Source organism: Hylobates moloch, unplaced genomic scaffold (assembly GCF_009828535.3).
Source record: "Hylobates moloch isolate HMO894 unplaced genomic scaffold, HMol_V3 SCAFFOLD_85, whole genome shotgun sequence".
Taxonomy (NCBI): domain Eukaryota; kingdom Metazoa; phylum Chordata; class Mammalia; order Primates; family Hylobatidae; genus Hylobates; species Hylobates moloch.
Window position 1 is genome coordinate 71,826 of NW_026652360.1, and position 25,105 is coordinate 96,930.

Sequence of the window (25,105 nt, forward strand, 5' to 3'; positions counted from 1 at the left end):
TTTCTTGTTCGTAGGTAGACAGAGAAAAGCTTCCACACTCCCAGGAGACAGGGGTTCAGATCCTGTGCCATGGCTGAGAGTGATGCCGAGGAAGACGCTTCTCTCCGAGTCTTAGTCTGCCCGCCTGTGAAACCGGCTCATAACAAACCCCTGACCCCACGCTCGGTCGCCTTGAGCCCAAGACCTCACCTAATCCCCTCCTCGCCCCGCCTTCCCTCCCGGGCCCCCAGGAGGTGCGGGGACTCGGGGGCGGCCCCTTCCTCCGGAGGCGCCCAGGTGGCACGTCGGTGCCTCAGCTCCCGGGGTCTCTGGGCTCCGCGCTGCCCACAGGGTGCCGAGGGGCCTCTGGAGGGGGCGGGTTCTCTCGAGCCAGAAAGTCCGGAGCCGCCCAGGAATTTTGGCTCGAACTGAGTGCATTTCCTCTTGGGCTGGCCGGGTGCGATCCGGGAAGGGCGGCTGCGGGCAGACGCGGCGCTGCGCTCGGCCGGGCGGCACCATGCGGCCCCTGCTCTGCGCGCTGACCGGACTGGCCCTGTTCCGCGCCGCGGGCTCTTTGGCCGGTGAGTGGGGCGCAGGGCGCGGCAGGGGACCTGGATCCGGGGAGACCCGAAGATGGCGAGGAAGGAATGAGCAAGAGAGAGACGGAGAGAGAGCTGGACACAGCAGCGAGATGGAGAGAAAGGCAGATGCAGGGAGGGAGGAATGGAGAGAAAGATTGAGAGGAAACAGACTCAGAAAAAGGCAGAGAAGTAGAGCAACGGAGAGATAAAGGAGATAGGGAAGAATACACAGTGAAAAGGAAGAAGGAGAGGCTGAGACAGAAAGAGGCTTCCCCTGAACAGATATGAACTAAGATAGAAAGAAAAAGGAGTTTGAGAGACAGAAGAAGGAAAGAGAAAGAGTGATTAAAATGGCAACGGGTGGAGGGAGAGAGGATATTGAAGAAAAGAGAAAGATTTGAGAGAGACCAAAAAGGAGAGAGAGGGAAGCTCGATGCCCAGAGTAGAGCTGGCAAGAGAGAAGGAGCCAGGATCTGGAGTGGGAGGTCACAGCTGCTGGGTGGGGCAGCCCTGGAGGCCAGCTCCATCTCAAAGGGCCTGTGGAGGCTCAGGCCTGGCTTTATAGGACATTGCATAAGAAGCCACACTGCAAAGGGTGAGTGACCCAGGCTAGCCCAGCACAGCCTTAAGGAACCAGGCAGGCGAGCCCAGGAGAAAGGCCACCGATTCACCTGCCAGGTGGCCTCAGGTGGATCCGCAGTCGGTGAAGAAGTCAGCCTCCTGGTTTCCAGGGAGCTTCTCTGGGGAACTGAGCTGTGTTGGGTGGAGATGGGGGACTGGGTGGAGGTGGAGAGCTGTGCGGAAGGGAGAGGCTATCTGTGTACTCCATTAGCTGGGTTCCTTGCCTTTCACTGTCCCCCTTCTTCCCCTCACCTACCCCTCAGGCGGGCGGATCACGAGGTCAGATCAAGACCAGCCTGGCTAACACGGTGAAACCCTGTCTCTGTTAAAAATACAAAAAATTAGCCGGGCGTGGTGGCACATGCCTGTAGTCCCACCTACTCAAGAGGCTGAGGTAGGAGAATCAATTGAACCTGGGAGGCGGAGGTTGCAGTGAGCCGAGATCAAGCCGCCGCAATCCAGCCTGGGTGACAGAGCAAGACTCCGTCTCAAAAAAAAAAAAAGAAGAAGAAGAAAAGGAGGAAAGTATCCATGTATGAGTGTAATTTCACACTGATTTCATATATTTTTGTGCATAATCTTTCAGATTTTAGATGATATATCTTAACTTTTGATTATGAAAACTTTTGGATACAAAAAAATACAAAATAATAGTATGTGAAAGAATCATATAATGTACTTATCAACCCTGCTTCAACAAGTATCAGTTCATGGGCAGTTTTATCTCATCTGTAGTCTCCACCCTCTCTCCCCTCCCTGGATTATTTTAAAGGAAATCCAGGCATTGTATATTTTCTTTTTTTTTTTTTTTTTTTTTTTTGAGACAGGATTTCATTCTGTCACCCATGCTAGAATGCAGTGGCACAATCTCAGCTAACTGCAACCTCCGTCTCCCCGGTTCAACTGATTCTCCTGCCTCAGCCTCCTGAGTAGCTGGGACTACAGGCACACACCACCACACCTGACTAATTTTGGTATTTTTAGTAGAGATGGGGTTTCACCATGTTGGCCAGGCTGGTCTCGAACTCCTGGGCTCAAGTGATCCACTTGTCTTGGCCTCCCAAAGTGCTGGGATTACAGGTGTGAGCCACAACGCCTGGCCTGGCATCATGTATTTTCATCTATAAATATTTCTTTGTGTACCTCTAAGAGATAAGCACTCTTTTAATAAACATAACTGCAATGCTATGATCATACTCCAAAAACCGTATGTGATTGAATATCATTAAATATTCAATCACTGTTCAAATGTCCTTGATTGATTCTGTCATATCTTTTTGCAATTCATTTGTTTGATCCAAGTAAGGTTACATACACTGCATTTGGTCAAATGTTTGTTAGATCTCTTTAAATATGTAAGTCTTCTCTCCCCTTTTTTTACTTAATTTTTTGTTGTTGTTGAAGAAACTTTGTCCTGTAAAGTTTTCCACATTTAGATTTTGCTAATTGCATCCCTTTTATGTCATTTAAATACCTCCACTTCTTATATTTTCTATAAACCAAGAGCTAACCTTGGTTTCTTTCTTTTTTTCTTTCTTTCTTTATTATTTTTTTTTGAGATGGAGTCTCACTCTGTCTCCCAGGCTGGAGTGCAGTGGCGCAATCTCGGCTCACTGCAAGCTCCGCCTCCCAGGTTCATGCCATTCTCCTGCCTCAGCCTCCCGAGTAGCTGGGACTACAGACGCCTGCAACCATGCCCGGCTAATTTTTTTTGTATTTTTAGTAGAGACGGGGCTTCACTGTGTTAGCCAGGATGGTCTCGATCTCCTGACCTTGTGATCCACCCGCCTCAGCCTCCCAAGTAGCTGGGATTACAGGTGTGCACCACCACGCCCGGCTAATTTTTGCATTTTTTAGTAGAGACGGGGGCTGCGGGGGGGGTTTCACCATGTTGGCCAGGCTGGTCTCGAACTCCTGACATCAAGTGATCAGCCTGCCTCAGCCTCCCAAAGTGCTGGGATTACAGGCATGAGCCACTGCGCTGGGCCCGAGTCTTGGTTTCTTTTAGCAGCTCTCGGAGAAACCTTTATCCCTGATGGCTTTTTAGACCATGAACCACCACGCCTGGCCCATATTTTGGAGTTTTTTTATAAAATCACTTGAAGAATAGTTTTCTTCTGCTTTCATAAATAATCAAAACCCGTGGATGGTTTTGAATGAATCATACATTTTAATACAAATATTGGATGTGGTAAATTTATTATTCTATTATATTGAATGTGGTCAAATATAATTAACCCCCAAGTGGCCAGGGTTGCTTTTCAAAGCAGAGTGTGACTTTGACAATTCAGAAGATACAGCAGCACCTTTCAGAGACGCCACTGAGAAAACATTTCTCATCACCCAGCATGCAGAAATCATCTGCATTGTGGCACTTCTTACTGTTTGGGTCCAGATACAAAAGGTCTCCCCGTAAGGCCTGTAAGTAGAAGCAGCGGTACTTCCGCCTCAGAGGATGGGACCCAGGGGCCACGTCTCTTTAAATGGGGCAGCCAGCCCAGCCCAGCCCTCCCCTGGGGCCTCCGGGCTCCACAGCAGCGTGTTCTCACCAGCACAGAATGATGCCTCGCCCATGGCCACCATCCAGGGTGCACATCAGGCCCCTAGCAGGAGCCGGGCCAGAGAAAACAACGCAGCATCCAAGGAGGTCCATCTCCCAACTGGCAGGGCCTGGGAGAGCGGGAGGAAAGGAAGGAAGGGAGCCCTGCGGAGCCACAGCCTTGGCTGCTCAGGGTTAATCATCGTAATCCCTCAGCCTTTTCCACTCCCCTTGTCTGAGCCACCGACAGCCCTGTGGTGCATGTGTGTGTCTACTATTTTCTATTTATTTATTTATTTATTACAAGACACAGTCTTTCACTGTCACCCTGGCTGCAGTGCAGTGGTGCAATCGTAGCTGACTGTAGTCTCAAACTCCTGGGCTCAAGCGATTCTCCCGCCTCAGCTTCCAAATACCTGGGACTACAAGTATATGCCACCAATCCTGGCTAATTTTTTTTTAAATTTTTATTTATTTATTTATTTACTTATTTTTGTAGAGACAGAGTCTCACTATGTTGCCCAGAGTGACCTCAAACTTCGGGCTTCAAGAGATCCTCCTGCCTCAGCCTCCTAAAGCTCTGGGATTACAGGTGTGAACCACTGAGCCCAGCTCTTCTAGCTAATTCTTGAGGCCTCTCTGCAGCCTCCAAAAGACAGAAGAATTAAGGATGTGCTACACGGGGGAGTCAGGGCCTCAGGCCTATCCTACCCCGTTTTATGGAGGAGGCAGCAGAGGCTCAGGGAGGAGAAGAAACTTTCTCACAATCCCATAATCATTAGTGGCTGAACCAGGCTGAGAACAGGGGTCCCGGCATATTTTCTACCATGATGCGTTCGAGTCAGCACTGTGGTGAGGACGCTGGTGTGGAGGGAGCAGGCAGTACAATGTCAGGCCCTGCTCCAAGCTTGCTCTCTCAGATGCGCTCCGTGGAGGCCCCAATGAGCTCATGGACAGTTGCTCCAGGGTGCACAGAGGACAGTTTTGTCCAGATGTGAAGGATTAGTGCTGAGCCATGTGGGGAGCGACCTCAGCCTGGCCTTTTCCCTGGAGGGGTTTTGGAGCCAAGTTAGACCTCATCACAGACACATAGAGAACAGGGTGTTTTAGGCCAGTGGCGAGGAGCAGGCTCTGGTTGCTCCTGACTTCCAAAGCAGCCAGACTTCCATCTGGCTGGCAGGGTCACACTGCATCCCCCTAGCCTGAGCCTGGGGGAAGTGTGTGAAGGGAGAGTGGCTAGAGTCTGGGAGAGGGCAGGTGAGCCTCGGAAAAGGCTTAGCCAAAGTCCTCTGGACAGAGCCAGCAGGGGGGTGTGTGTATCCACAGACTCATGACAACAGGCCCTCCCCTAGGACGGCCACTCTGTGGGTGAGAACAGAGGCCCCCTCAGAGCTTTTCCTCTCCAAGCTGAGCAGCCCAGTTTCAGCTGAGACAATTGAGTTAAAATTTGGAGTCCCAAACCGAGTGCGGTGGTTCACGCCTATAATCCCAGCACTTTGGGAGGCCGAGACAGGCGGATCACTTAAGTCCAGGGGTTTGAGCTTAGCCTGGGCAACATAGTGAAACCCCATCTCTATAAAAAATACAAAACGTAGCCAGGCATGGTAGTCTGTGCCTGTAGTCCCAGCTACTCTGGAGGCTGAGGTGGCAGAATTGCTTGAACCCGGGAAGAAGAGGTTGCAGTGAGCCATGATCGTGCCACTGTACTTCAGCCTGGGTGACAGAGTGAGACTCTGTCTAAAAAAAAAAAAAAGAGAGAAGTCCCTTCCCATAGCCTCCTCTAGGCCTGCTCCTGCCTCTCAAGAGCCTTCTCAGGATGTGGGGCCAGGATCGAGCACAACCCCCAGGGGCCTCTCTCTCTCTCTGAATATTTTACATGGATGCCTGCAGCCCACAATGGCTGCTGCTTTCTGCTGACAACCTCATCAGACAGCCAGCTTTTGTTATGGAACATTTCAAACCGTGCACACAACAGTAGACAGAATCGCTGAATGCACCCCCATGTGCTCATCACCCAGCTTCAACAATCAGCAACTCTCAGCCCATCCTGTTTGCTCTAAACATCTACGCATGCCTCTTCACCATCCCCACCGAGGCCTGGATTATTTATTTTGGAAGTAAATCCAAGACAGCACAGCCTTTCATCTGTAAATATTTCAGTATAGGTCTTTAAAAGACTCGCCTTAAAAAAATAACCAAAGGGCCATTATAATGTCCTCCTCCCTCCCCAGATTCAGCAATGACACCATTATCTTTTGAAGAGTCTTTTCTGAGTTCAGAGGAGGGAAATAATGAAAAGGATAATTTGGAAAACAGATTGTTCTCCACAAAAGATGCTCAGAGTGGAAGGACATTTTGTCTCTAGTCTTGTTCTCATCCCTGAGTGGAAGAGCTGAGAGCTAGATAGAGTTGGAATCAGAAAATCACAGGGCAGGGGGCCCCCACCTTGCTGAGATGAGGCCAGGGGGTCAGGGTGCCTGAGGTCCAGGCATTTTGCAGATGGTGTGACCTTGGGGAAATCACTCAGCCTCTCAGAGTTACACATCCGTCATCAGCTCTGTCCTACCTCAAGACCTGCCCCACTTCTAGACAACTGCAGATGGCCCCTTGGCCAATCCATCCAATACCAAGGCTTTACAGCTACAAGCATTGCACGTAGAGAGATCAAGTTCCATAACTCCCCCTATTGAGCTTTAGATGCCCACATCCATGGCCACCGCCTTAATATTGTCACTATCTGAAGCTGCTCTACCTCTAAAAGCTAAAATTGCAATATTCTTTTTTTTTTTTTGAGATGGAGTCTGGCTCTGTCGCCCAGGCTGGAGTGCAGTGGCGTGATCTCCACTCACTGCAAGCTCCACCTCCCGGGTTCACGCCATTCTTCTGCCTCAGCCTCCTGAGTAGCTGGGACTACAGGCACCTGCCACCATGCCCGGCTAATTTTTTTTGTATTTTTAGTAGAGACGGGGTTTCACCCTGTTAGCCAGGATGGTCTCGATCTCCTGACCTCATGATCTGCCCGCCTCGGCCTCCCAAAATGCTGGGATTACAGGTGTGAGCCACCATGCCTGGCTAAAATTGCAATATTCTTTACCTCTTGTTCCTCCTGTGATTCCTAAGACCTCCAGTCCTCTTCAGCCCCCATTTCTCCCAATTTATTGGCCTTCTTCTTGGCCTCATGAGTCCTCTGCTTATGAGTAGTGACTTTGGACACATCCTTTCACCCTTCTGTGCATCAGTTTTCCTACATGTAGTTGTTGGAGAGGTTAAGTTAGCACCCTACTGGTGCATGGTAAGCACTCATCACATGCCAGCTGTTACTAACAGGTTCCCAGTGTCAACGCTGCTACTGAAATATCTCCTCTCATTTTCTTCCTCACTATTCCTACAGCTCCTGCCTCTGCTCATCACTTCTCCTTCACCCCTCTTACCGTGATTGCTGCAGTAACCTCCTGCCTTCAAAAGCATCTCCCTCCAATCTATTCCCTATATTTTAAAAATTCATGTTTGACTCTGTGACTTTTCTGTTAAAATAACCCCCCTTGGCCTGGCTTGGTGGCTTACACCAAGTAATCCCAGCACTTTGGAAGACTGAGGCGGGCAGATCACCTGAGGTCAGGAGTTTGAGACCAGCCTGACCAACATGGTGAAACCCTGTCTCTACTAAAAATACAAAAATTAGCAGGGCGTGATGGCAGGTACTTGTAATCCCAGCTACTCAGGAGGCTGAGGCAGGAGAATAGCTTGAACCCAGGAGGCGGAGGCTGGAGTGAGCCGAGATCGCGCCATTGCCTGGGCGACAGAGCGAGACTCCATCTCAAAACAAACAAACACACACACAAAAAACAAGCATCAGAACTGGTTTATTAAAGCCCCTGGGTTAAAGCTCTGCCCCCTTGGCTTCATTTCCAGGACTTCCCTCTCCAGTCTCTCTCTCCTGCCCACCCTGTATCTCCAGCCACTGCAGGCTCCCTGCGGGGTTTGCACAGTGAGCCCTGCTCTTTCAGACCTCTCCATCCTTGCAGGCGCCATTCTCCCTGGCTGAAGCCCATCCTCCCTTCCTCCCTGGGCTTCACCTCCTTGAGGAAGTTCATCTGGGTCTGTAGGTGACTGTGGCTGTAGAGACTGGTGGGATTGAGATGGCTGACACTAGCACACTGACCCCCACCTGGGCCTTCCTCTGCTTGCTCCTGAGTTTGCTTTGAGGACTGATCTCATTTGAACTCAGTGTTTACAGGAGTCTCTGGCATTATGGAAAACTAAGGGTCCCACAGTGACAAGACTTGTTTTCCCACAGCTGCAGAACCCTTCAGCCCTCCGCGAGGAGACTCAGCTCAGAGCACAGTGTGTGACAGGCACATGGCTGTGCAACGCCGTCTAGATGTCATGGAGGAGGTAACGTGGTTTGGAAGGACATGCGAGTTCAGGACCACCTTCTAGGATGGTGTTTTTATGGGCGGATGCAAGCTTGCTTTGGAATGTGAGGACATCCGGGCTGATCCTGCCCTGTGGTCACCTCGTCCAACATCACCCTCCCATCTAGGCTGCCGGGCTGCCCAGCCCCCAGTGGACCCTGCCTCCCCTAAGGCCTTGCTTACCCCCACCCGGATATTTCAACATCATTACTGGATGGGAAGGTGGAAATTCAGTCACTGTTTTGTTATATAGCCACAATTCCTAACTTGTGTGGGGAAAAGTTTACATCTTTATTGTCACAAGCCTTTAACTGAAATTGAGCATTCTCATTCATTATAAAACAGCAAGCCGTGGTATTAACAGTACTATAACTTTGTCATCAATAGAAATCCAGATAATTTCATCTTCTTCTAGTTATGAATATCTCAACATATAATTTTTATCCTTCCTTATGTCAAAATTTCAGTTGTTATTAGGCCTGATGTTAAATCATGTGATTTAGTGAGTTAATAAATACATTTTTTTTTGAGGCAGGTTCTCTCTCTGTCTACCAGGCTGGAGTGCCGTGGTGCAGAGGCGAGGTTTTACTATGCTGCCCAGGCTGGTCTCGAATTCCTGAGCTCAAGCCATCCGCCCACCTCGGCCTCCCAAGGTGCTGGGATTACAGGCATGAGCCACTGTGCCCTGCCAATACATATATTACATCAAAAAATTAAATTTTTTTTGACAGAGTCTTGCTCTGTCACCCAGGCTGGAGCGCATGGTACAATCTTGGCTCACTGCAACCTCTGCCTCCCAGGTTCCAGTGATCCTCGTGCCTCAACCTTCTGAGTAGCTGGGACTACAGGCATGCACCACCATGCCCAGCTAATTTTTTGTACTTACCATGCCCGGCTAATTTTTTGTACTTTTGGTAGAGATGGGGTTTCACCATGTTGGCCAGGCTGGTCTCAAACTTCTGACCTCAAGTGATCTCGCCTCAACCTCCCAAAGTGCTGGGATTACAGGCATGAGCCACCATGCTGGGCCAAAAAGTTTAATTTTAAATACCTGATTTTTTTTTTTTTTTTTTTGAGGCAGAGTCTCACTCTGTCACCCAGGCTGGAGTGCAATGGTATGATCTCGGCTCACTGCAACCTCCACCTCCTGGTTCAAGTGATTCTCTTGCCTCAGCCTCCCGAGTAGGTGAGACTACAGACACACACCACCACGCCCGGCTTCTTTTTGTATTTTTAGTAGAGACAGGGTTTCGCCATGTTGGCTAGGCTGATCTCGAACTCCTGATCTCCGGTGATCTGCCCCCACTTGGCCTCCCAAAGTGCTGGGATTATAGGCGTGAGCCACCACGCCCGGCCTAATACTTGAATAATATTTTAATGCAATTGGTGCCCTTAGTAATTCTATATGTTTTATTTTTTGCATTTAAGGCATTATTCTGAGAAGAGGTCTGTAGGCTTCACCACACTGCCAATGGGGTCCATGGCATACACAGGGAAAAACCATTAAGAACTCAGTAAATGGCTGGGCGCGGTGGCTCAAGCCTGTAATCCCAGCACTTTGGGAGGCTGAGGCGGGCGGATCACGAGGTCAGGAGATCGAGACCATCCTGGCTAACACGGTGAAACCCCGTCTCTACTAAAAATACAAAAAATTAGCCGGGCGTGGTGGTGGCGCCTGTAGTCCCAGCTACTCGGGAGGCTGAGGCAGGAGAATGTCGTGAACCCGGGAGGCGGGGCTTGCTAGTGAGCCGAGATCGCGCCACTGCACTCTAGCCTGGGGTACAGAGCAAGACTCTGTCTCAAAAAAAAAAAAAAAAAAAAGAACTCAGTAAATTTCAGAATCCCAAACCTGTCATTTGGCAGAGACACCACCAGGGGGCGGAACAACAAAAGGAATGTGAGCTCCAGGCTGCAAAGTCCAAAAGGGAGAAATTATTCTACAGGCGCTTCATCCAAATATGTGACTAAGTGCCAAAAAAGGAGCCTTAGAGAGCGAGCCCCCTAGGATATTGTCATCTGGGGAAACAGGCAGGTAGGAGCAGAGCCTGAGTGAGGAAAACCCAGGTCCCGCAGCGCCCAGTCCTTTCCCACTGCACCGCACTGGACCGCCAGCTGCTCTCTTAGGACCTGGCTGATGAAGCAGAACGTGGAGCCACTTCTGTCCTCGACTTTACCCCACTACTCACTCTAGATGGTAGAGAAGACCGTGGATCACCTGGGGACAGAGGTGAAAGGCCTGCTGGGCCTGCTGGAGGAGCTGGCCTGGAACCTGCCCCAGGGACCCTTCAGCCCCGCTCCCGACCTTCTCGGAGAAGGTGAGCAGTGCAGGTGGCAGAGGACAGCCTCTGGGCTGCTGTCATCTGGGGCTGGGCAGGCGAGACAGGGACGGCTGCTCCACCGCACAGGTGTAGCCTGGCTGGCAGGGAGGGCCCCAGCGTTCCCTGGGGACGGAAGCGGGAGGGCATCATCCGTGCTCCCCGCACCCCGCCCCCCGCTTGCCACACCCCGGTCGCTGCCGCCCAGTGTCGAATGAGGTTCTGGAAGAGCCGGCCCTAGATGCCATCTCAGCACAACCCCTGCGCGGAGAAACTGCCTCCTTCATTGGCCTTCTCACGACTGGAGCTCCTCAGCTCCTTTAATTTCCCCCTGAGGAGCCACTCCTGTTCCACCCCAAAACCCTCGCAGGGAAGACGGGCACCCCCACTGATCAGGCAGGGATGGGGTTGCACTCTGCTCTCTCCTTCATCCTTGTGTCCCGCGCCCAGTAGTTCCTGGGGGCCCCGGGAGGGAAGGGAAGGAACTGATGGGCACCATGGGGGCAGGTACCCTGCAGCACCCCCAGCTTGCTCACTGGAGGCCTCTGCTTTCTTTCAGATGGCTTCTGAGCCCTGGAGCTGGAGCCCAGCAGCTGGAGGTAGCGCACCTGCCAGGCAGCACCCACAGAACCAGCCCTGTCCTCTCGCCTTCCTTCCTTCCTTAGCTTCATGTGAAATAAAAGCTATTCTTTTGGTCTCCTCTGTGTCTGCTGACAGAGTAACCCCTTTACTACAGCCTCCTCTCACTCCACTTCCATGCCTGGAGGAGGCCTGCAACCCCCTCCAGGCTCAGACCTGGGGACACCCCCACTCCTGTCATTTATAGGGGCGGATGGAGCAGGGGTTGATTCACACAGATGGGGGCCCTTTGAGTGGCCTTGCTTCTCAAAATGTGGCCATAGGTGAGAAGCAAGGGGATCAGGGTCTCAGGACCCACCCAGACTGTTTAATCCAAATCTGCATTGCAATGAGACCCCCAGGGAATTTATGTGTCCATTAAAGTGGTTTGTTGTTGTTTTTAAAAAAATTTCCTATGAAGTGAAATTCAATGTAAAATTCATCATTTTAACCATTTTAAATTGTACAAGGCTGGGGGCGGTGGCTTACACCTATAATCCTAGCCCTTTGGGAGGCCAAGGTAGGAGGATCACTTGAGCCCAGAAGTTTGAGACCAGCCTGGGCAACATGGTGAAACCCCATCCCTACAAAAAAATATGAAAATTAGCCGGGCATAGTGGCACGTGCCTGTAGTCCCAGCTACTCAGGAGGCTGGGGTGGGAGGATCACCTGAGCCCTGGAGGTCAAGGCTGTGGTGAGCCATGATCATGCCACTGCACTCCGGCCTGGGTGACAGAGTGAGACCTTGTCTCAAAAAAAAAAAAAAAAAAAAAGAAAAAGAAAAAGAAAAAGAAAAAAAATATTGTACAAATGCAGTGGCTTCCAGTACATTCAGAAGTTATGCAGTCATCACCACCAGTTCCAGAACATTGTTCTCCCTCTAGAAAGAAACTGTATATCCATTAAGCAGTCACATCCCATTCCCACTCCCCACACCCCACTGGAAACCACTGATCTCTGTCTTCATGAACTTGCTTATTCTGGACATTTTAAATACAGTAGTTCCGCTTTATCTGTGGTTTCACCTTCCATGGTTTCAGTTACCTGCAGTCAACCACAGTCCTAAAATATTAAACTCCAGAAATAAACAATATATGAGTTTTCAATCGTACATCATTCTAAGTAGCGTGATGAAATCTCTCGCCATCCCACTTCATCCTGCCCCGGACGTGAATGCTCCCTTTGTCTAGCATGGTCCATGCTGTCTACACTTCTGTCTGTTAGTCACTTAGCAGCCTTCTCAGTTACCAGATCAACGGCCACAGTATCACAGTGCTTGTGTTCCAGCAACACTTCTTTCTCTTAATCAAGACCCAAAGTGCAAGAGCAGTGCTGCTGGCATGTGGTTGTTGTTTTTCACACAACTCTCCCTTCACAGAAGCTGGCATATTGTTCTAATTGTTCTATTTTATTCTTAGCTATTGTTGCTAATCTCTTATGGTGCCTAATTTATAAATTAAACTTCGTAAGTATGTATGCATAGGAAAAAACATAGTATAATAGGATTAGATACTATTGTGGTTTCAGGCATCCGCTAGGGGTATTGAAATTTATCCCCTGAAGGTAAGGGGGTAGTACTATAAGTAGAATCATACAATACGTAGTCTAGCTGTATCTGGCTTCTTTCTCTGAGCATAACGTTTTCAAGGGCCATCTGTACTGTAGCATGTATCAGTACTTAATTCCTTCTTATGGATGAATAATGTTTCATTGTATGAATATACCACATTTTATTCTTTTTTAAATTTTTTTAGACAGAGTCTCACTCTGTCACCCATGCTGTAGTGCAGTGGCATGATCTCAGCTCACTGCAACTTCTGCCTCCTGGGTTCAGGTGATTCTCCTGCCTCAGCCTCCTGGGTAGCTAGAATTATAGGTGCACACCACCACGCCTGGCTAATTTTTATATTTTTAGTAGAGACGGGGTTTCACCATGTTGGTCAGGCTGGTCTTGAACTCCTGACTTCTTGATCCACCCGCCTCAGCCTCCCAAAGTGCTGGGATTACAGGTGTGAGCCACCATACCCGGCCCACATTTTAAGCATTTATTTGTCAATTGAGGGACATTTGGGTTGTTTGCATTTCTTGGCTATCATGAATAATGTTGCTATGAACATCCGTATATGAGTTTTTGTGTGAATATTTGTTTTTTAATTTGTTTTGGGTCTATATGTAGGAATGAAATTGCTGAGTCACATGGTAACTCTTATGTTTAACTTTTTGAAGAACCACCAAACTCTTTTGTATTGCAGCTGTACTATTTTACATTCCCACCTGCAATATTAGCTGTGGCTTATTCATAGATGCCCTCTAGCAGGTTGAGACATTTTCCTTCTAGTCTTAGTTTGTTGAGTGTTTTTTTAATCATGAAAGGATGTTGGGTTTTTTCAAATGCTTTTTCTGCATCGAGATGATCATGTGATTTTCCCCTTTCATTTTATTAATTACATGCATTACATCGATTTTTTTTTTTTTTTAAGACAGAGTCTCACTCTGTTGCTCAGGCTGGAGTGCAGGGGCACGATCTCAGCTCACTGCAACCTCTGCCTCCCAGGTTCAAGCAATTCTCCTGCCTTAGCCTCCCGAGTAGCTGGGATTACAGGCACCCGCCACCACACCCGGGTAATTTTGGTATTTTTAGTAGAGACAGGGTTTCACCATGTTGGCCAGGCTGGTCTTGAACTTCTGACCTCAGGTGATCCACCCGCCTCGGCCTCCCAAAGTGCTGGGATTACAGGCATGAGTGAGCCACTGTGCTCGGCCTGATTTTCATATATTAAATGACCCTTGCAGTCCTGGGATAAATTTCACTTGGTCATGGTGTATAATGCTTTTAATATGCTGCTGGATTTAGTCTGCTAGCATGTTGTTCAGGATTTTCGTTCCTGGGCAACATTTCTAGACACACCCTGGGCTGGAAGGGAACCCACTGCCTTGAAGGAAAGGACCCCGTCTTGGCTGCATTCATTGCCTGTTAACTGAAGAGCCCTTGGTCCCTGAATAACCAGCAGAGATACCTGGGTACTATGCTGAGGGCCTTGGGTGAGACTCTGAGTCTTGTCGGTTTCAGGTTCAGATTCAGCCAGCACATTGTTTACAAGGTTACAAGGCAAGTGGTTACAAGGCAAGATTCCTGCTAGAGAAAAGTGGAGGGAAAAGTAAAGTGGGCTTTGTCTTACACCTTAGGTACCAGCTCAACCACAGGAGAGTAAAGCACCAAATGGTTCTTGGGACTGCCAATTCCAGGACTTGTCTCTTGGATGGCATTTATGGACCTACCCTGGGCCAGAGGGGAGCCCACTGCCCTGGAGGGTGAGTCCCATGCCAGGCAGCATTCACCACAAGCTGGTTGAAGACTCCCTGGGCCTTAAGGGAACATCAGCAGTAGTCTGGCAGTACTCCCTGTGGACCTGTGGTGGCGGTGGCCATGGAGTGAGGCACCTCTGCCTTGGGAAAGGGGAAGCAAGAGAGGGAAGGACTGCATCTTGTGGATTCAGTGCCATCTCACTGGTATAATAGAACACCAGGTAGACTTCTAAGATTTTTTACTCTAGTTGCTGGCTCCCAGATGGCACCTCTGGGCCCAGCTGGGGCCTGGAGGACCTTGCTGTTCTGAAGGGAAGGACACAAGCCTGGCTGGCTCTGCCACCAGCCGATTGTAGAGCCCCAGGGCCTTGAGAAGACATAGGCAGTAGCCAGGGAGTGGTAACTGCAGGCCTTGGGTGAGAGCCAGTGCTGTGGCTGGCTTTCAGGTCTGACCCAGTGCAGTCCCAGTGGTGGTGGCCACAGGGGTGCTTGTGTCCTTTCACCCCCAGTTTCAGGTGGCTTAGAACAGAGAGAGGGACTCCCTTTGTCTGGGAAACAGTACGGGAATGAACAAGAGTCTCTGTATGGTAATCCAAAGAATCCTGAAACTTGTCCAAGACCATCAAGGCAGTACCTCTATGAGGCTAAAAAAAAAAAAAAACCAAAGTGTGATTGGGCTTGGGGTGAATCCTTAAGCAGATACAGCTTACAGCACAACACCTAAGCCATTCAAATATCTGGAAAGCCTTCCTAAGAAGGACAGGTACAAACAAGCACAGACTGCGAAGACTATGATAAATACCTAACTCTTCAATGCTCAGACACAGATGATCAGACACAGATGAACATCTACAAGTATCAAGACCACCCAAGATTTTCCTTTCAGCACACTGAATATGTCATCTCATTGCCTTCTCACTTCCATGATGTTGGATGAGAAACTGGCTATTAATCTTATTGAAGATTTCTTGTATGTGTCCAGTGGCTCTTTCTGCTTTCAGGATTTGCTTTGTCTTTGGACAGTATGATTATAATGTGTCTCAATGTCACACTGAGTGTCTCTTTGAGTTGACCCTACTTACAATTCATTGAGCTTTTTGTATGTGTAGATTAATGTCTTTCATTGTTTTCAGCCATTGTTTCTTTAAAAATTTCTTCTACATTCACCCTTCTCCTGATTCTTATTAGGTGTATGTTGGTAAACTTGATGGTGTCCTGCAGGTGTCTTAGGCTCAGTTAGCTTTTTTTGTTGTTGTTGTTTGTTTTCTTTCTGCACCTCAGAATGGGTAATTTCAATTGACCTATTTTGAAGTTTGTTGATTTTTTTCTTCTGCCTTTTTAAGTCTGCTCTGGAACCCTTCCAATGAATTTTTTATTTGCGTACTTCTCAATTCCAGAACTTCTATTTGGTTCCTTTTTATAATTCCAGTCTCTTTATCAATATCGGTGAGACATCATTCTCCTAGTTTCCTTTAGTTCTTTGACCTTTTTGAAAATAATTGACTTAAAGTCTTGTCTGTTAAGTCCAATGTCTGAGCTTTCCTGTTTCTATTGAGATTTTTTTTCTATGTATGAGCCATACTTTGTTTCTTTGCATACCTCATAGTTTTTGTTGAAAACTGAACATTCTGAATATTATTTATAATGTGGCAGGTTTGGAAATAAAATTATTCCTCCACTGTGTCACCTAGGCTGGAATGCAATGGCAGGATTATGGCTCACTACAGCCTGGACCTCCCAGGGTCAGGTGATCCTCCCACCTCAGCCTCCTGGGCAGCTGGGACTATAAGTGTGTGCCACCAGGCCCTGCAAATTTTTAGTGTTTTTTGCAGAGATGGGGTTTTGCCATGTTGCCCAGGCTGGTCTCGAAGTTCTGGGTTCAAGTGATCCACCTGCCTCAGCCTCCCAAAGTGCTGGGATTACCACTGTGAGCCACTGTGCCCAGCCTGTTATTTTCTTGAACTACGTTTTTAGTTTTTTAGTTTGTATTCTTTGTCAGGTGTGGCCACTAAGTCTCTGGTTAGCTTAGTGGTCAGCTAGTGATTTAAAAGATTTCTTTGAACACTTGGAACAACAAAAAGCCTCCTAGCATTTGCAGATGTGTTCTGTGTTGGGACACACCTTTCAACCTTCATCCATGCAGTTTATAACTATGCCTTAGCCTTCACTTCCTGCTTGCACAGAGCCTGAAGGTCAGGCAGAGGTGAGAGCATAGGGCCCTCTCAAGTCTTTTTAAGCACATGCCCAGCCCTAGGCATGTGTATGGCCTTCCAGATTTCCAGGAATATGTGGAAGCTCTTTAAAGTCCTTATTCCCGCCCAAAGAATCTTATTTCCTAGCCTTTCCTCCTGAAGCTTTTCAATTTGTCTCCTGTTTGCTCCAAATGTTATTCCTTCCCCTAGGCATGAGCCACTAATACATTGACCTTGAAATGTCTTTCCAGGCTACCATCTTCACTTTGGGAGAGCTCCAAATTAGGCAAAATAAAAGCAAGGCATTTGAACCAGTCCTTCAGGGAGCAACCTGACAAATCAAAACAAACATACTTCTTGAGAATAAGGTCTAATCTGCTACCTCCAGTGACAGGAACCTATACAGGGAATGAGGGATATTGGTTTTGATGCTGCTGCCATGCTGGATAGTGGGGGATGGGGCCAGGGTAAGCTAAAACACAACAAAGCTTACTAAATCCAGCTTTTATTCTTAGGTATTCACTTGATTGCTATAAACTTTCAGTTAGTTTCCAGAGTTCCCATAAATTTGTTTGAGTTTTTGCCACCTTATTTGCTGCTTTTGTGGAAGGACAGACTTGTGGAATTTCCTATCGTTGACTACATTAAAGTTTTAGAAGCTCTCCTCTAGTCTACCCTTCATTTTACAAAGTCAAAAAGACGGGAAGTGACTTACCCAGGGTCACACAACAAATCAGGGGCTGAGCTGAGATCAGAATAAGGATGTTTGACTCTCAGGTCAGAGTTCTTTCTCCTTCAGGACTTCATCAGCTCTTAGTGTTGAGAAGGAGTCAGGCTCAAGCTAAACACCAATATTAGGCCAAGGGGCAGCTTTCCAAGGAGTAGGGGCTGAGGTAAGAGTCCTTGGTATACCTGGTGGGCTTGACTGACTCCTTTACTGACAGGGGACCCTATATGAGGCCAGGTTGTGCACTGAGTAATGATGTCCCTGTCCCTTAGAAAAACACAGGCAGAGAGCTTTCAGATTTGATGGGGGTGAAAATGTAAACCTTTATCTTTCTGAGGACATGTATTTAGCTTGATCTGTTTCTAGGTCTCATTCTACTCCATCTCGGCCAGGGCAGGAAAGAGCCTACAGCAGAAATAAGGGGCCAGGTCCTAAGCTAGGACTGTAACTCCCTGCCAAGGCCAACACAAGATGGGCATGGCATGGCATTAAAGCACCACTTTGACCGTAGGCACCTGCAAAGGTTCATCTTTCAGCTCCCTCTTCCCAAAGCTAGGAGTGCCTCATCTCATCTCTCGTCACCTGACTGAATTCCAAGCGGACTGTGCCATCTGCTCATCTGCCCTCCGGAGGAACACCTCTACTTTTGGGGAGTTCTCTGTGTGAGTACAGTAGTATTTAGATAAGCATTAGATTACAGCAGGTTACAGATGCAGTTTCCCAGGCCCCACACCTGCTCAAAATGTGTGAGGGTCTGACCCCAGGAACTGTTCTTTAGCAAGCTCCCCTGATGATCCTGATACACACTCAGGCTTGAAAACCACCACTTCAGGGACCATCTACCCAGCCACAGGGTGAGCACTGCAAGGTTTCTTTCTTAAATTTTGCACCTGAGACAAATACCACCAGGACTAGGGTGAGGCGAGTAAGGCCATTTGTCTCAGGTGCAGAACTATTTAATAGTGTTTCCTCCAGTGCCCTCACAGCTACTGAAAATTCTCTCAGGGCTGAATTCATCTGGTGCTTCGCCCTCTACTTGCTATTTTAGAAGTCAGATTAGATGTGTAGCATGGACTGGCCTTGACTAATATATCCAGGAAGCAGGAAAAGACCCATTGTGTTCTATCCCAGAAAGATGACCTGTAAGGATGCATGTCTTTCTCCCTACCTTTTTTGTCCTAAGCATAATAACAGTGTTGATCCCAAACTCCCACTGACCTTGGGAGGCAGTAGGTGCCTTTGCCTCTGGGAAGATCACGAGGCATTCATGCAGTCCTCCAGCCCATACTTAACATGGGTTGGATCCCTTGGGAGTGACCATGAGGGCAGTGAGAGGAACAGGAAGGCAGGGAGGACCAGGACTAGGACAAACACAGGTGTCAGGTCCACGACTATGTCAAATGTCATGCCCAGGGTCAGGTTCCAGCCCATGCTGAGGTTCGAGGGGACTGGGTGGATGGGCGATAGCTGAAAGAAAACTTGGCAGGCCATAGGCAGGTAAAATGTAGTTTTATTCAGCAGCTATCTCATCAGCAGCTCTCACACTGTCCACCTTTACCTTGGCTGTCTTCTCCAGATCTGCGGCTCCTGCCACCCCCATGCTTGCAGGTGCACTCCCGGGCCGCAAGGCCAGCTACAGGGTCAGTGGCTTAACTCTCCCTCTGGGCACAAGCCGAGCCGTGTCCCGGCTCCCCTCTGTCTATCTGCCAGATGGTCACTCTCCCTTACAGGGGTCAGTAGCTTCACTCTCTCTCCGGGTGCCAGTGCACGCCACATGGAGCCATGCCCATCCGAGCCCAAGAATGTCTGTACAGCATCAGCAGGGCAGTTATACCTTTTCCAAACAATAGTGGCTTTGAGCCAAGTATGAACTTACACAAACAGGTTATATAACAAGTGGAGTATACGCCTGTGACCTAAACTCGCTGAGTCACTCTGGCCTGGATATCCACCTTGGTCTATTCCTTGACCAAAGCACATCGATGAACTTTGCAACAGGTGGTCCCCGAGTGTGTAGACCAGGGTCTCAAACCCAAAGGCCTGCAGGAGCCAAATGGGTGACATGGGCGCAGTGTAATAAGAGGGAGCCTACGGCAAATAAGGAGTACAGGCCTGAAGGGGCAGCTGCAACTCAGCTCCAGCCATGCAGGAATGCAAGCCCCATGGTGCCAGAATTTCTGAGTTTTCAAGAGAAGCCAGAATTCCAGATTTTTAAAAATATGAAATCTCTCAATGTTTACATGTTGGCAACAGATTCAAATGTCTAAAAACACTTTGGAAACCAAAGTAAATGTGTCTGTAGGTGCAATATTGCCTGCTGGGCACCAGGCTGGGAACTTTGAAGTAAACAGGGCAAGGCAATGTCACAGAATATGGTCACATCAGAGCACATTGGTCCTAGGCCCCATCACAACTCAGGAGGCCCCCAGGGTCACCTTGAGTTCATGGCAAGTTGTATATGCCAAGCACCCCATCCCATCAGGCAGGTCCCACCTGGCACCCAAGGGCAAGGGGCCTGCCCTAGCAGAGGAGTTCTTGGGAGAGCAGCAGGGATGGGGCTTCAGCTTGGGCTTGAGGCATGGACTCTGATGCAGAGCTGACGTGTTGACCAGGACCTGCCATCAATCTCAGGTAGACCAGGCTAGTTCTCAGATCATGGCTGCTCCACACCCTTTGGATGTCATTCTTCCTCTATGTTTAGGGGGCAGTCCTCAAGCAAATGTCTGCAGATGAGCTACTCCCTGGGGCTCCTGCCAGGACCCAGCAGGCTTGATTTAGCCTAGTCTCTCTGGATTCTCCCATTTCTTTTTGTTTTTTTTTTTTCGTTTGAGACAAGGTCTCGCTCTGTTGTCCAGGCTGGAGTGCAGTGGTGTAATCACAGCTTACTACAGCCTCAATTTCTTGGGCTCTAAGGATCTTCCTGCCTCAGCCTCCAGAGTAGCTGACTACAGGGAATGCACTACAATGCCAGGTAAATTTTTTTTTTTTTTTGAGATGGAGTCTCACTCTGTCCACCCAGGTTGAAGTGCAGTGGTGTGATCTCAGCTCACTACAACCTCTGCCTCCTGGGTTCAAGTGATTCTCCTGCCTCAGCCTCCTGAGTAGCTGAGATTACAGGCATGTGCCACCGTGACTGGATAATTTTTGTATTTTTAGTAGAGATGGGGTTTCACCACGTTGGCCAGGCTGGGTCTCGAACTCCTGACCTCAGGTGATCTGCCCACCTCACCTCCCAAAGTGCTGGGATTACAGCCATGAGCCACTACGCCTGACCAAATTTTTTAGTAGAGATGGGGGTCTCACTATGTTGGCCAGGCTAGTCTTGAACTCCTGAGCTCAAGTGATCCTCTCACCTCAGCTTCCCAAAGTCCTTGGATTACAGGCATGCGCCATAGTGCCTAGTCGATTCTCTCCTTTCTAAACCTCAACACAGGAGGTTGGAAAAGGAGTGAGTGGAGACCCCTGATGCAAGGTAAGCTCTAGCTTCTGGACATGACACCATAATTCTCAGAAACTCTCTTATGGATTCTCTCCCCTCACACCACCAACCAAGGGGCACAGGGTCCCCAAAGACCAGAGCCAGGAGCCCCTTTCAGCCTGGAGGCACCCTGAGGGGAGGAGCTGGTCTTGTGACTCTCTGGGTTGTCCCCATCTTTCTCTCTGGCCCCCGCCGAGGGGCATCAGGAATTAGCACACACCTTCTTCCCGCCTGGGACCTGGGTGAAGGACTATATTCTTCCCACCACACCTTCAGTGGACTTCACTGCACCTGCAATCAACCAAGATCCCTTTGCCTTTCAGGTGTCTGGGCCTCCTGCCTGGATTTTGGGAACCTCCCTTCCCATGTCCTTACGAGTACCTGCAAACTAGTGTATGCTCAGGGTTTCCTGCACACAAATCTCTACGTAAGGTTACATGAATTTTCACTGGCTGATAAGGCCAGAACTCCGAGCCACAGGGCAGAATCAAGCAGAAGAAAACAAGTTGGTACCAGGAAGACATTTCCAGAACATTCCAGAGCTGGCTGACTTTTAATGTGGAAACAAGTTTTGGCTACAGATATTCAGGTTTAAGGCACATTCCACAAATTACAAGAAGCCCTGTCACTGACAGGGAACTGCCTTTGTTCTCGTGGTTTCTGCAAGGAAGATGGAAGGAATGACTTTCTGGCCCTTTTTTTGTTTTTTTCTAAAAAGGAGTGAGTTTGGCAGTAACAAAGCTCGTGACACTCACCAGATGCACAGGCTACCCTCCCAGGCACACCTCCCTTTCTCTCCTCAGCGAGGACACGGCACTTCACCCACCCAGTTGCCCTCACCAGAAATGTGTACGCAGCAAACAGACTTGTATGCATCTGTCTGGCAATGACTGTAAGAAAAGAAAATATGCCTCCAAATAAAAATATACAATTACGTGACGAAATGAAGCCAAGTCTTAGCCACAGGCAAAGGGGAATGATTGCATGAGTCAGAAAAATGAAACATCTACTTTAGCAGCAAGAGGCTGTGAGGGATGGGGTAGAAAAGGCATCCTGAGAGAGTTCTAGACCGACCCAGGTCCTGTGGCACACTATACGGGTCAGGAGGGGTGGAGGACAGACCTAGGCTCTAGGACGGTGCATCTCAGGGCTATTTGTGGATTTGTTAGAAACAGACATTCTTTTGGCCTTTTCCTGGCACTGGTGTTGCTGGCAGGTGGGCAGAAGTGAGCCACCAGTCACTGTTCAGTCATTGCCACCACAGATCTTCAGCAGAATCTTCCGGTAATCCCCTGAAGTATCTCCCTGGCCACAGAAACAAGGAAGACATCCGTTAAGGGAGGCACGGTCACTTTCAGCCTTCTGGCTCCTGATTTTCAGCCCTGAGCACCTTATAGGGAGGAAGCCCCATCCTGGGGAATTTTCCCCCGCTGCAGGTCCTGCAGCAGGCGGCACAGACCTTAAAAAATGCAATTTAGCCTTCCCCAGGCCCCCATTAGAAGACGGAAAGCAGCACTCACCTCGACTATCCACGTCAAATGAATAACTCCCCCCAAAATTATAATCATCCTAAAAACCACTTCCCAGGGCTAACCAATACCGCTCTTTTCCCAGTGCATTTATGCTTCCTTAAATTGGGGTTACCAATGTAACGCAACACAGTGTTCTGCTCAGGAAATGCAATCTCCTCACACATGACTGTCCAGTGGCAGGCCCGGACCTCCCAGGTCCCAGGGATCTCTCCTCTGTCTGACGCCACTACACTTACTCTAAGAGTGCAGGCTCGGCTTGGCTCATTTCTAATCATTTCCTTCCACCCTAAGCAACTTGAGGGTAAGGCATGTGGCTTCTTCCACAGCCCGCTGGCACGCAGGAGATACTCTGTAAAGAATTATTAACTCTTTTTTTTTTTTTCTTTTGAGACGAAGTCTCACTCTGTTGCCAAGACTGGAGTGGAATGGCATGATCCCAGCTCACTGCAACCTCCGCCTCCCGGGTTCAAGCAATTCTCCTGCCGCAGCCTACCGAGTAGCTGGGATTACAGGCACGCCTAGCTAATTTTGTATTTTTAGTAGAGACAGGGTTTTACCATGTTGGCCAGGCTGGTCTCGAACTCCTGACCTCAAGTGATCCTCCTGCCTCAGCCTCCCGAAGTGCTGGGATTACAGGCATGAGCCACTGTGCCCAGCCTAGAATTACTAATTCTCTAGCAACAGCTTCATTCATACAGCCAAGGAAACAAAGTGAGTTTCCTGTGATGACATGTCCACCATCATTAAATGCTACTGAGTCTAAGGTAGGAGGACGTGGTCCCCATGGTGCAATTTCAAGGCTCATGTGAGTTCAGAATTTGAGTGTTAGACCACGCAGCTGAGAATGTATTTTGTCAGACTGGCTCTGCCACACAGCGATACAACTGTGGCTAGTGTTTAATAGACACTTGACCTGCACTGCCTCACTCAATACTCACAACATTCCCGGGAAAGAATGATTATTTTCTTATCTTAAAGACAATGGAGCCGAGGTTCAGGGAGGTTTAAGGAAGCCGTTCAAGGTCACACAGTTAGCAAGTAGAAAAGCTGGACTCCAAGTGGTGTGACCCCCAGGGCCCTCGCTCTGAACGGCCTTACTATGTGGCCTATGCCATAAAGCTGAGTGCAGGAAGTGCTTTGTCAGGGAGTGACAGCAGAGCTCCACAGAGCCTTTGGGACTTGAGTTCTCACTGACAGATCAAAGAATCACAGGGTGGTCGGGACGCTGAAGGTCACGGTCAAGGTTGGGGAGGTCCCAAGTGTTCTCTGATGCTGCTGGGGGATGCAAGGTGGGGGCGACAGCAAGGTCATGACCCACCTGCCCTCAGAAGTTTATAATCTGTTTAAGGGCAACGGGATGAGCAAGTCCGAGGTCCATAAACAAGATGCCCACACACAGCACAGAGGCCAAGCATATGGCCACTCCAAGGAGGGAGGTTCCACAGGTGACTGGGATGCCAAAAGGGAGCCCAGTCGGCCTGCAGCAGGCCCGTACCGAGATGTCGTGGTACAGCGACTTGCCGTACATCCGCTTATACTCCGATCTGATGTCCAGGAGGTCAGTCTCGCTGCGAGACACCATGATGCGAATCAGGGTCCGGTCCTTTGTTCCTGCCCCCTAAAGAGAGTCCACCCAAGAGCATGAGCACCAGGTCTCCTCACCTTCCCACCCGCCCTGGGCCCTCCGGTCCCCTCCCTACCCAGGTCCTCGGAACTCTCGGTTGAGATTTAGCTCTCCCCAGGCCTTCTACCCTCAGCCCTTGGTCCCAGGCACAGGCAAGGCTAAGGCATCGCAACCAGCACATGGAAGTTACATACCCTCATGGCCTTGTTGAGCCTCTCCGCAAAGAAGGCTGGAGTATTCTTGAGACATTTCACTAGAAGAGAGAAACTCGGCATAACCAGATCTGCAGAAAATTCTCAGCCCAAGTGGGGCATGGAGTCTACAAGTGTCCTCTTAGAGGCCCAGATGGCAAACCCATCACTGCATCCATCTTTTCTCCTCATCCTTCTGTTCCAGGCTCAACTATCCCATGATCTTGGCTCCAGCTCTTTGGAACAGAAACACGTAGAGCCTGGACACCAACCCACCCTCTTTCCTGGCAACCACTCTGGTGAAAGGACCAAGAGTCAGAGGGGCGGGGGTCTTAGTGGGGCTAGGAGCTGCACAGGGAAGCAATGTGGATGGTGACGAGGAACTGTGCTGCTGCTCAGGCAGGAGGGGCAGACTGGAGAGGCCATGACCCTCATGGAGAAACCGTGGCCGAGTGGAATGTGCATCTCCCTAGGCTTCCCAGGCCATGAGACCTACCGTGGTGGGCAGGCAGGGAGATGAGGATTTTCTATCTCTCCCATCCAGAAAGCTCCAAAAAAAGCATAATGAAAAAAGAGGCAGACTGATTTTCCCAAGTGAGTAGAAAGAGGGGTTGTGAGGGCCTCAGGGCAGGGACCCAACTCTGCACAGTGAGAGGGACCTGGAGCCCAGCGGGCCCTGCTAGAGGACATGGGCAATGTAAGAGGCACACTACCATCCTGGAGCCCAGCCAGCTTTCCTCAGCATGGGCCTGTTTCGCTGTTGCAAGTAAAAATCTTTCCACGTGTTTCCATCACAAACATCTGACAACTGCCTGCAGGGATGTATTTTTAGAGGAAACTTGGCAGGATGTGAGTCATACTCCTCCGGGAGCGCAGTTGGATGCCCTCCCACTAATACCCACACTGCAGTTCCCTGCTCCAGAGCTGCACCGCAAACACACACAAGACACCTCCAGGACAGCTAGGGGTTCAACTGCACAGGGAACC

General features: G+C 49.3%; 2 protein-coding genes across 4 annotated transcripts in view; one reads left to right on the forward strand and one right to left on the reverse strand.

Moving 5' to 3' along the window:
• Nucleotides 1-309: 309 nt before the first annotated feature.
• Nucleotides 310-11,147, forward strand: LOC116463920 (placenta-specific protein 9). Its single transcript, XM_032147228.2, has 4 exons — nt 310-560; nt 8,018-8,115; nt 10,327-10,450; nt 11,010-11,147. The coding sequence occupies exons 1-4, from the start codon at nt 497-499 to the stop codon at nt 11,018-11,020; spliced, it is 297 nt and encodes a 98-aa protein (XP_032003119.1). The 5' UTR covers nt 310-496; the 3' UTR covers nt 11,021-11,147.
• A 10,143-nt stretch (nt 11,148-21,290) lies between these two features.
• Nucleotides 21,291-25,105, reverse strand: part of LOC116463921 (annexin A11) — a 53,033-nt gene continuing 49,218 nt past the window's right edge. For all 3 annotated transcript variants that reach the window (XM_032147233.2, XM_058434922.1, XM_032147230.2), the window contains exons 13-15: nt 24,122-24,180; nt 23,799-23,921; nt 21,291-22,076 (exon numbers count right to left, since the gene is read on the reverse strand). In XM_032147233.2, the coding sequence (XP_032003124.1) occupies nt 22,017-22,076; nt 23,799-23,921; nt 24,122-24,180 (242 nt within the window). In that variant the 3' untranslated portion in view covers nt 21,291-22,016. The remainder of the gene's footprint in view (nt 22,077-23,798; nt 23,922-24,121; nt 24,181-25,105) is intronic.